This window comes from Mirounga leonina, unplaced genomic scaffold (assembly GCF_011800145.1).
Source record: "Mirounga leonina isolate KUSES-001 unplaced genomic scaffold, KU_Mleo_1.0 Mir_154, whole genome shotgun sequence".
In the NCBI taxonomy this organism is placed as follows: domain Eukaryota; kingdom Metazoa; phylum Chordata; class Mammalia; order Carnivora; family Phocidae; genus Mirounga; species Mirounga leonina.
The window spans coordinates 52,609,898-52,621,947 of NW_023270389.1; the positions used below are offsets into that span (position 1 = coordinate 52,609,898).

Genomic DNA, 12,050 nt, shown 5'->3' on the forward strand with positions numbered 1-12,050 from the left:
CTTCTTCTTCTTCTTCTTCTTCTTCTTCTTCTTCTTCTTCTTCTTCTTCTTCTTGGCTTCTCTCACTTTAGTTGTGGAATTTGTTCTGTCAGTCTTCAGGTTCATTTCTGGGGTATTTAGGATGATTGTTATCTACTTCTGTTTGTGGGATGAGATGAGCCTAGGGTCCCCCTATCCTGCTTCCATCTTCCTCTGTACAGTGATCTTTTTAACTCTCTCAAAAACTCCTATGTGGAGTTTCATGAGATTGTGTATGCTGATCATGATAGGCTGGATAACAGCCCCCAGAGATATCCAGGTCCTAATTACTGGAACCCATGAATGTTATAGGGCCAAATGGACTTTGCAGATACGATAAGGATTAAGGATTTTGAGATTGAGAGATTATCCTGGATTCTCCTGGTGGACCCTAAATATAATCACAGTGTCCTTATAAGAAGGAAATAGATGTTTGACAGGAAAAGGAGAAGGTGATGTGACTGGAAGCAGAGAGTGGCATGATGCACTCTGAAGGTGTTGGGAGGGGCTACAATCTGAGGAAAACATAAAATTGCTAGAAGATGAAAAAAGCAAGGAATGGTTTTTCCCCTCAGGCCTCTAGAAGGAGTCAGCCCTCTCTATGCTTGACTATAGTCCAGTGAAACCAATTTCAGACTTCTGGCACCTAGAAGTGTAAAATAATACATTAGTGTCTTAAGCCGTCAAGTCTATGATAATTTGTTATAGCAGCCATAGGAAACTAATACAGATTTTGGTACATGGAATTGAGGTGCAGCTGTAAAAAATATCTAAATATGTGGAAGTGGCTTTGGAATTGGGTAATGAGTAGATAGAAGAATTTTGAGGTGCAACATAGAAAAAGCCTAGGTTGCCTTGAGTGGACTGTTGGTAGAAACACAGATGTTAGAGATGCTGCTGGTGAGGGCTCAGAAGGAAATGAGGAGCATGTTATTGGAAAATGGAGGAAAGACAATCATGGCAGAAAGCTTGGCTTAATTGTGTCCTGTCCTTATACCAAAAGCAGAACTTGTAAGTGGGGAACTTGGACATTTAGCTAAAGGGATTTCCAAACAAAGTGTTGAAGACATGACCTGGTTTCTTCTTGTTGCTTATAGTAACGTGAGAGGGGAAAGATAAATTGAGGAAAAAATTGTTATGTAAAAGGGAAACAGGACTTGATGATTTGGGAAATTCTCAGCCTATCCAGGTAGCAAAAGTGCTAAAATTAGGAGATTCACTATTAGGAAAGTGCTAAAATTAGGAGATTCACTATTAGGAAAGTGTGCTCTGGAGAAAAGGCAAGGATGTGGCTGGACAGTGTTTTGTGCTGAAGAGATTGGGTGTGATACTCATGGCTCCCCTCAGTCATCTTAGCAGAAGTCAGAAATAGAAATAAGATTATTCCGGAAGGACCCATGGAGGAGCCTGTTGCTTAATGGAATGAGTATCTGTGGCTTGCAGGGAGACTCACAAGGTTTTTGAGGATGTTATACCAGTAGGAACATTGTCAGTTTGAACAAAGGGACACAGAGAAAACAAAAAGAAGAAAGGCTGCTTGGAGTGCCTGGGTGGCTCAGTTGGTTAAGCGTCTGCCTTTGGCTCAGGTCATGATCTCAGGGTCCTGGGATCCAGCCCCATGTTGGGCTCCCTGCTCAGTGGGGAGTCTGCTTCTCCCTCTCCCTCTGCTGCTCCCCCTGCTCGTGCTCTCTCTCTCAAAAAGATAAATAAAATGTTTAAAAAAAAAAAGAAAAGAAAAGAAAAGAAAAAAGGCTGCTGGACTCCCAAAACCCTACAGTCAGGAAACAGACTGATGAAGCTATTCAGCTTGAATACATGCTACCTTTCCTAAAAAAGAATGATTCAGGCTGAAACACAGGCCAAGAGGATGGAGCCTTCTGCTACAGAGGATTATTCCTAGGTCTTGACACCTAATAGGATTTGCCCTGTGGGATTCCAAAATTGCTTGGGACTGGTGACTCCTGTTTTCCTTCCACTTTCTCCCTTTCTGAATGGCAGTGTCTACAACTCTTACACTGTGCCTGTCCCACCATTGTATTTTGGGAGTAGAGAACTTGATTTCTAGTTTCACAAGTCTGCAGATGGAGAGGAATTTTACTCCAGAATGATGGATCACACCAAAGTCTCACCCATAGCTTGTTTAGCTGATTTAGATGATGAGGTTTGAGACTTTTGAGTTGATGATATTTTAGATGAGCATTTGGACATGGGTTGATGTTGTAATGTGCTGAGATTTTTGGATGTTGGCATGAGGTGAATGTATTTTGCATGTGGGATAGATGTGAATTTTAGGGCAGGCTGTGATGAGCTGAAAAATGGCTACCAAACATATCTAGGTCCTTATTCCTGGAACCTGTGAATGTTATTTCATATGGCAAAATGAATTTTGTAGATCCTTCAGTTAAGGATGAGAAGATTATTCTGGTTTATCAAGGTGAGACCTGATGTACTTTGAAGATGGAGGAAAGAGCCACCAGTCAAGGATACAGGCTACCACTAGTGGTTGAAAAGGACAAGAAAATGGGTTTTCCTCTTGGGTCCCTCAGATAGAATCAGCCTTGCCAACACCTTGACTTTAGCCCATTGATACCAGTTTCAAACTTCTGGATTCTAGAACTGTGAGAGAATAAATTTGTGTTGTTGTCAGCCATCAAAGTTTGTTACAGCAGCCATAGGAAGTTAATACTTCAACCTTCAGATGAATTTGGGGCTTATTTACAACTTATAATATTCGGTTGTTCCATCTAGGAATATGGTAAACCTTTCCATTTATTTAAGTCTTTTATTTCTCTCCAAGTGTAATTTTATTCAAACAGGTCTTGCAGATTTTGTGATGACATTACTATGGGTGCTATAGTGAATGGAATTATTTTAAACACTTTTTTTTTTTAAAGGGAAAAGCTGGGCGCCTGGCTGGCTCAGTTGGAGGAGCATGCAGCTCTTGATCTCGGGGTCATGGGTTCAAGCCCCATGTTATGTGTAGAGATTACTTAAATGAATAAATATTAAAAAAAGAGAAAAGCTATTTTTGAATTTATTTTGAAGGATCACAAGGGGTAAAGCAAGTGACGGCTCATCTATTGGAAATGAATTTTTGTTTCTTTCTCTAGAGTAGAAATTTTAATGGAATATGGTCTCTTTGGGATTAGGTATCACATATAATATTTATTTGTCTTCAAAATTTTAGCACCATTTTAGGAACATGGTGAATGTCCCAAAGTGCTATGCTAGTTGAGTATCATCTATCTTGAAATTCAGTGAAAACAACCTTAACAAATCTTCTACACACAGTCTTTTTTTTTTTTTTAAGATTTTTTATTTATTTACTTGAGAGAGAGTGAGCAAACAAGAGAGAGCATGAGTGGGGGGCAAGGGCAGAGGGAGGGGGAGAAGCTGACTCTTCACTGAGCAGGGAGCCCAATGTGGGGCTCAATTACAAGACCCTGGGATCATAACCTGAGCTGAAGGCAGACTCCTAACTGACTGAGCCACCCAGGCGCCCATTCTATACACAGTCTTTATAAACTCCAGATATATAATAGTACCTTGTAAATAGTTGAGCATATTTCTTAGTCTTTGTCTTATTATTGTGCATTTTATTGTCCTATTCCTTCAGATGCAAGGCTGGCTCTGAAAAAATATATTGCAAAGGTCTCTGCAGCGGTTACAGACACAGAAAAGGGACCAGGGAAGCTCTTTAAGGAAGACAAGGTACTGCATTATGATTATTGTTTGTTCAGAAGTCTTTTGAGATTTTTGCCTTACATCTTTAATTTCTATACTAATGCTCTAGAGGTAGGTGGTGGTCCTTACTGCTGTCTTCTCCCTCCCTCCCTTCCCACTTTCCTCCTACCCTTCTTCCCTCCCTCCTTCCTTCCTTTGCTCCTTCCTTAATAAACAACTAGGAAGAAATAGACTGATAAAAATTAAATGAAATAATATAAAGGAGTGACATAGAGATGTATGCACTAAGTATTACACTCAACAACATGAATACTTTTTAAAAAAGATTTATTTATTTATTTATTGAAAGAGAGAGAGAGCACAAGCATGCATGAGCAAGGGGGGAGGGGGAGGGGCAGAGGGACAGGAGAGAGAGTGTTAATCAGACTCTGCATCCTGAGTAGGGAGCCCGATGCAAGGCTGTATCTTGACCCTGAGACCACCATCCTGAGATCATGACCTGAGCCAAAAATCAAGAGACAGGTGCTTAACCAACTGAGTCAGCAGGCACCTGAACATGAATACATTTTTAAAATATATTGTTGAGTGAAAAAAAAAATCAGCAAAGACTACAGAGATTTTTATAAACTTCAAAAGCAAGCAAAATAAAACTATATGGTTTAGGGATACCTACATATAGGGTAAAACTATTAAAAAAGAAAGCAAAGTTATAAGCACAGATTGTCATGATCTCTTGGAGGAGGAGAGGGGGATGAATTATGGGCGGGGCACAGAAATAGAGTTATTCTGGCAATGTTCTACTTATTCTATTGATTAGTTGGGTCTACTGATACTCATTAAGTTTTGCTTTAAAACTTACATATATATCATATTTTAGTTTCTTTGTATATACAAAGAAATATATTACATATTCAGACGAGATCTATATATTACATATTCAAACTCTACATAATGATAAAAAAAAGATACACAAATGTAAGGATAGTTAATTGTAAAGCTGACTTCCCACATTTACCATATACTAAGTTCTGCATGTGGACTTGTTTATTGCTTTGGATATACACTAAAATAAAAATATATGTTCCAGGTACCAGAACTGTGTTTTGGTTTTAAATTATCTCTCTCAGGGTGCCTGGGTGGCTCAGTCGGTTGGGTGACTAACTCTTGATTTCAGCTCTGGTTGTGATCTCAGGGTGGTGGGATGGAGCCCCACATAGGGCTCCCAACTCAGTGGGGAGTCTGCTTAAGATTCTCTCTCTCTCTCTCTCTCTCGGTCTCCCCCTCCCCCTGCTTGGGCACACACTGTCTCTCTCAAATAAATCTTTTAAAAAAAAATTATCTCTTGCATTTCTGTGCAGGATATTCTGTGAATTCCCTGTGACTTATAATTCTCATGAAAAAGAATTAGCTATTGCTCAAAGTGTAATACATCCCCACGTCTGAGAACATGATAAATTACACATTTCACTTGTGGTTTGTAAAACACTTTACAAAATCTCTTATGAAACCAACAAAATATAGGCAAAATTCTATTAGAATAGCTATTTCAGCTATTGGATCTGGGAAACAAAAATTTCCTGCCACAGACAGTGCCTTGTCCAACTAGTTACTATAAAAAACTTTTTAAATTTCGGTGTTTAAGTATTTGGTTATTTGAACTAGAAAATACTGTGTACATATAGTAACAATTAGAACAAAATTGAAATGCCTAAAGCAAACTTAATAGCTTTCTCTCTTCCCATTTCCAGTCTTACTATCTTACCCTATGGTTCTGATAACAATCTTTTTTTTTTTTTTAAAGATTTTATTTATTTGACAGAGAGAGACACAGTGAGAGAGGGAACACAAGCAGGGGGAGTGGGAGAGGGAGAAGCAGGCTTCCCGTGGAGCAGGGAGCCCGATGTGGGGCTCGATCCCAGGACCCTGAGACCATGACCTGAGCCGAAGGCAGACGCTTAATGACTGAGCCACCAGGCACCCCAACAATCTTATGTTAATTTTGCCATACTTGTCCTATCACTTATATAAATATATGTATGCACACATATGGTTTTATAAGGTTTTGTTTTTCTAAAAGTGGGATTACACTATACATATTATTCTTTTTTTAAACTACATATTATTCTTTAATTTGTTTTTTTTCCTTTTAATAATATATTATGGACATCTTTCCAAATCCACTTGATTCTACATATGTCTGCATACAATACTGCTTATTTAATAATATGGACAGGCTATGCAATAAATGCATTCATTTCTCTTATTATAAACCACAGAACAAGTAAACATCTTAAAGCAGACACCCTCAGTTTGTTGTGCATGGGCAGAAATAGCTTTGCAATGCAAACAGAGACGTTTTCAGTGAGGTGGAGCTCTTCTGGAATTTCTTGCACTTCCTCTCCTCTGAACCATCTGAGAGGGAATAAAATAGCATTGTCTGTTGAGTTGCATCCGGGTCATACCAACGACTTGTTCTTCTCCAACCTTTGCAAACATTTCTCTTTATCACAGGGCCCAATGAGACTAAAGAATTAGGGAGAGGGTGTACACTGGCCCAAGACTTCATGACTCTAGCTTATGAGTTTTATTATATACAACATTCCACTAATGTTAGAGCTGCTCTGTCCAACATAGCAACCACTAGCCATGTGTAGCTGTTTTAAGTTAGAATTAATTAAAAGTAAATAAAATTAAAAATCCAGTACCTCAGTCAGACTAGCCCCTTTTCTAGTTCTCTATGGCTATAAATGTCAAATGGTGACTGGTTTGGACAATGCAGATAGCACATTTCCATCATCACAGAAAGTTCTGTTGCACAGTGCTAGTTTAGAGATACTATAGAGTTTTATTTTTCAATAAACAAGTAGAAAATAAACTCTTTGTTTCTGTCTCTAGAATACCATCCTCACTGCATGCCATGTAAAAAATGAGTGGTTGGAAACCCATTTGGAAGCTTCCATTAACGAGATTTTTGAACAGAAACAACAATTGGAAGATACCGTGACTCCTATCTTCACAAAAATGGCAACACCACGTAAGTTTTGGATGAAAATGGTTTGAATGTCAGAAAAGATGAAGATGAAGTTCAGTGTTGTTATTTCTGAGATACTCTGATTTTAACAATCTTCATTAAGTAGCCATTAACCTTTTATCAGCACATATACAAGTATGATATAACTCCCTAGGTTTATTACTAGTTTCAGTATTAAGAATAAATAAAAATAATAACTGAATTATTTCTATAGAGAATGTCTAATACTAATTTTAATATTGTTACCATTACTTGTTATTTAATTTTATATAATTTACTATGCCTTTGATTTTCAACTAGGAAGGCATGTCCTCCTAGGAGCTAGAGTGGCAGAATTTGAAAAAGCACTTTCAGTATTATAACTGCATTTTGAAAAGCCTGTTGGGGGAATACTATCCTGTTCCTGGGGAAGGTGCATTCAGAATCTTGGTGGCAGGCATACCTAAGAATTTTTAAAATACCGGCTTTATTGGGATATAATTCTTATACTATAAAATTCACCATTTAAAAATGTACAATTCAGTGGTTTTCAGTATATTCACAGAGTTATACAATCATCACCACCATCTAATTTCAGAACATTTTACCACTCCAAAAAGAAACACCACTGGCAATCACCTCCCATCTCCTACGAGCCTCCGGCAACCACTAATCTTTTCTGTTTCTATAGATTTTCCTGTTCTGGACATTTCACGAATGGAATCATACAATCTGTGGCATTTTGTGTCTGGATTCTTTCATTTAGCATATTGTTTTCAAGGTTCCTCCATGTTGGAATTTGTTTCAATTTTCCTTTCTTTTCTGAATAGTATTCCATTGTATGGATTCATTCATTAGTTGATGGATATTCAAGTTTCCATGCTTTTGGCTATTATAAATAACAGTGCTGTGAGCTTTCCTGTACAAATTTGTGTGACTGCTTGTTTTCATTTCTCTTGGGAGAGAATTGCCAGGCTGTGCTTAATCATTTGAGGAACTGCTGAACTGTTGCCAATAAGCAATATATATGAAGATTCCAATTTCTCCACATCATCATCAACATTTCTATTGTCTTTTTAAAAAAAATTTAGCCATCCTAGTGGGTGTAAAGTGATATCTTAATGTAGTTCTAATTTGCATTTCCTTAATTACTAATGATGTTAAACATCTTTTATGTGTTTACTGGCCATTTGTGTATTTTCTTTGGAGCAGTATCTATCTGAATCCGTTGCCCATTTTTAAACTGGTCTTTTTGTTGTTGATTTGTAAGAGTTCTTTATGTATTTTGGAGTCAAGTCCCTTATCTGATATATGCTTTGCGAATGGTCTCTCCCATTCTGTGGATTATCTTTTTGTTTTCTTAATTGTGTTCTTTGAGACAAAAAAGCTTTAAGTTTGAAGTCCAGTTTATCTATTTTTCCTTTTGTTGCTTATGCTTTCAGTGTCATATCTAGAAACATTGCCTAATCCAAGGTCACCAAGACTTAGTCTTATGTTTTTTTGTAAGAGTTTTGTAGTTTTAGCTCCTTTTCTTTTAGCTCTCTGGTCCATTTTGAGTTATTTTTTATATATGAGGTGAACTCATTCTTTTGAATGTGGATATTGAGTACCAAAGACTTTTTTGTTTGTCAGAAGGGGCTCTGTTTTTTTCTGTCAGAATATCCCTTGCTGTCTTTCCCCGGTATATGTAGAGCTTATGCAGAGCACACGCTGAGGTCCCCTTAAGGGAGACAGAGGCTTTACACTGTCCTTGTCTGTAAGCAGCCCACCACCCAGTTTGTGAGTGAGGGTGCATACCTGAAAAGATAAACTCAGGGCTGTGTATATTCAAAGAAGCCTGAGTATGAAGAGGAAGCGTCATGAAGAAAGAGAAATTGCTGAAAGGATGGGGAGCAAGGGTGGGATATGAAGGGAATTCTGTAATGAAAGCCCAGTCTGATGATGAGAGGTTCAAACATGGGAACGGAGAAGTGGCCAGGATCCATCTGGCTGATTGTAGTTGAGTCTGTGAGGAATAGGAGAAGAGAAGGTTGGAAAGTTAACTTGCGCTCACTTCATTAAAAGTACTGAATTATAAGCTTAGAAGTTTGGTCTTTATTTCCAGGGCAGTGGGTTGCCATTTAAGGCTTTGGGGTAGCAGAGAAGAGGGATTAAGTAAGGGATAATACTATGGCTTTCCTTATAAAATGGATGAAGAAGAGACTGGAGGGAGTGAGACCATCATAGTCCAGGAGTGAGATGACTAAGGCCTGAATTATTGATGGTACAGTTTGGTTCCCACCATCTCCCACTATCTACCGCTGCTGTTAGCCTGGCCCATCACCCCTTCCTGCTTCCCTTCCCATCTCTGAGGAAGATCACCTCTCCCCCCAGGTCTCCTACACCCCCTCCAAGCACCTCAGTATCTTATACCTTCATATTATAGAAGTGTTAGATCTTGGAACCTCTGAAATGATCCCCTCAGTTTACAGTGAAGAAAGTGAAGACCAAAGAAGTTAAGCAGTTTATTCAAATTATTCTATTCAATAGCAGAATTAGGAAGAATAATACCGATTATATTGGAAATGTGACCTCATACCTTTAAATATTAAAAAAAAAAAAAGGGTAGGGGAGAATTCTTGAATTGATATACCCATACCAAGGCTTCATTAATGACTGGTTCAGGCTGGGACATACTCATTTATTTCCTGCCAATTATTTTAAAAACTGGCTTCATTTTTATTTTATATGACAAGCTAATTAAGTGTAATTTTAAAATCTGCTTCCTTTCAGGTCAAGCGAAAAGTGCCAAATCTGTAGCCTAAGCCATGGTCAGAAAAGAAGTCAATCAAGATCATACCTTCTACTGAATATATATTTTATAAAAGACCACACTTCCTTCTAGTATTTATAAAAGCAAACTTATTCAATATGCCAGTTGAAGTAAAGAAAATCGATGTGAGGTTTTATAAAAAGGTTTAAGTATGAAATTAAATCACCCTTTTTAAAATTTTACCCTATTCAGCATGCTTATTTCCAGACACTCTGGCCTTGTCTCTGCTCCAAGTGCAGGTCCGTATGAGTCCCACATGCTCTTTCCAGAGAGCACTCGGGTACGAATCACTCACCAAGGCTCTCTGGGAGCTCTAATGTCTATATAGGGAATCTAACAGTTTTCTTTGTAACTGAGGCAGGACATTTCCATTCAACTGAGGAATTGTTAAAAAAAAAGATGTATTACCTAGGAAAAATTTGTTCTCCCTCTCTCAAAAGGAAAGCTATAGAATGCCATTCTAGAGCAAGGAAATATTAAGAATGGTTTGGATCAGGGTCCTTTTCTTGTACAGCTATTACTTTTTACGTCCAAATTAAAATTTACCTGTGAGGTGGTATTTAGTCTTTTAGTGAAACCTTCATTTCTTTATCTTTAACTTCCACCTCCTTGGTCTGTCTCTCTCTACACACACACACACCCATATTTAGATTTCCCATATTCTGTAGGTTTGGCAATATAGATATTTCAGCGGGACTCCATGGTATCTTTCTTTCTGTTCTGTTTTATACTTTTTAGGTTTTAAGTATCACTGCTGGTTTCATATTAGTGATTTGGAATGTCGTTTTTTCCTAGTTTATCTGAAAGCCCCCGAGACTTCCATTACTTTTGATTTTGTGGAAAATTTTTATAGAAAGAACATGTTTTAAAAAAAAAACCCACATTCGGGGCGCCTGGGTGGCTCAGTTGTTAAGCAACTGCCTTCGGCTCAGGTCATGGTCCCAGGGTCCTGGGATCGAGTCCCATATCGGGCTCTCTCCTCTGTGGGAAGCCTGCTTCTCCCTCTCCCACTCCCCCTTGCTTGTGTTCCCTCTCTCACTGTGTCTCTCTCTGTCAAATAAATAAATAAAATCTTTAAAAAAAAAACAAAAAAACAAAAAAACCCCCCACATTTATTTGTTGTTCTTAATGACTTTCTTTTTTGTCCCACCCCAAAAGCTAGTTTTTCATTATAGAGGGGAAGGAAAAGAAATAAGCAATTCAGTAATTCCTTGTCAGTTGACACTTTCTCAGCCATGGTTTTGAGATAACACTTTTAAAATTTGTGTCACAAATTTTTAAGTTTTGAGATAATTTTTATCCATGAGCGATTGAGTTTCAGTTGCCTTCAGCAAAAGAACAGGGCAGTAACTGCCACTCCCCTTTGGTACACCCAGTGGAGTCCCACGAAGAAGGAGGTCTGTCTGTATTTGCTCAGTTCTCCTGCTGTGCGCTGCGAAGTCCGTTACCTTTAAGCACCACAGCAATTTGGGACAAGGCTAGTTGCCATTTTTACTGTTTCTGCTCTAACTTTCTGTTTTCTGAGCCTTGATCTTGAATATGACATGACTTCCCAGGCATATGGTCCTGGTAATTAGGGGAGGATTCTTGAATCTCACTTCAAAGATTCCTAGATAAGACTGAGACACTTGTGGAGATGCCTAGTACAAAATAAACCTCTCTCTCCTTTATTTGTCTTTCAATCCTTATCTTCAAACTTCTTGAAGCTTTTAATGTATATGGTCATGTTGTCTTCTGGAAACTCCTTGATTGCCACATTTTTGTCATTATGGTTCCTTTACCTTCTTCTTCTTCTTCTTCTTCTTTTTTTAAATTATTTATGAGAGAAAGAGAGAGAGAGTGCAAGCACAGGTGGGGGGAGGGGCAGAGGGAGAGGGAGAATAAGGCTCCTTGCTGAGCAAGGAGCCTGACGTGGGGCCCAATCCCCGGGCCCCAAGATCATGACCTGAGCCGTAGGCAGACACTTAACTGACTGAGCCACCCAGGTGCCCCTGGTTCCTTTACTTTTTTAACAATCTCCTTTTCTAACTCCTTCACTAGTTTCTGTGGTCTGAATGTGTTTGTATCCTTCCCGCCGCCCCCAGATTCATTTGTTAAGATCTAATGCCCAATATGATAGTGTTAGGAGGTGGAGCCTTTGGGAGGTCTCTTCTCATGAAAGAGACCTCCAAACAGTTCACTTGACCCTTGCACCATGTGAGGTTACAGTAAAAAGACAGCCATCTAGGAGATGGGCTCTCACCAGACACTGAATCTTCTGGTGCCATGATCTTGAACTTCCCAGCCTCCAGAACTGTAAGAAATAAATGTTTGTTGTTTATGAAGTACCCAGTTGATAGTCTTTTGTTATAGTAGCCCAGACCAAGACACCAGATCCTATTCTTCATCTTGCCTCCAGCAATGGAAACTTCTCAAAAGTCAGTCCTAGCTTATAATTTTATATATCAGGTATAGCTCAATAAAGCTGAAAAAAAAAAGCCAATTCTGACCCTTGGCCAATCAGTCTGTAATTCTCCACCCCCTGGC

General features: G+C 38.7%; 1 protein-coding gene across 1 annotated transcript in view; it reads left to right on the forward strand.

The window, feature by feature from the left end:
• ANKRD45 (ankyrin repeat domain 45) overlaps positions 1–10,396 on the forward strand; it is a 45,463-nt gene extending 35,067 nt beyond the window's left edge. Inside the window, exons 3-5 of the mRNA XM_035010782.1 lie at positions 3,635–3,729; positions 6,598–6,736; positions 9,485–10,396. Coding sequence (XP_034866673.1) covers positions 3,635–3,729; positions 6,598–6,736; positions 9,485–9,516 — 266 coding nt within the window. The 3' untranslated portion in view covers positions 9,517–10,396. The remainder of the gene's footprint in view (positions 1–3,634; positions 3,730–6,597; positions 6,737–9,484) is intronic.
• Positions 10,397–12,050: the final 1,654 nt, after the last annotated feature.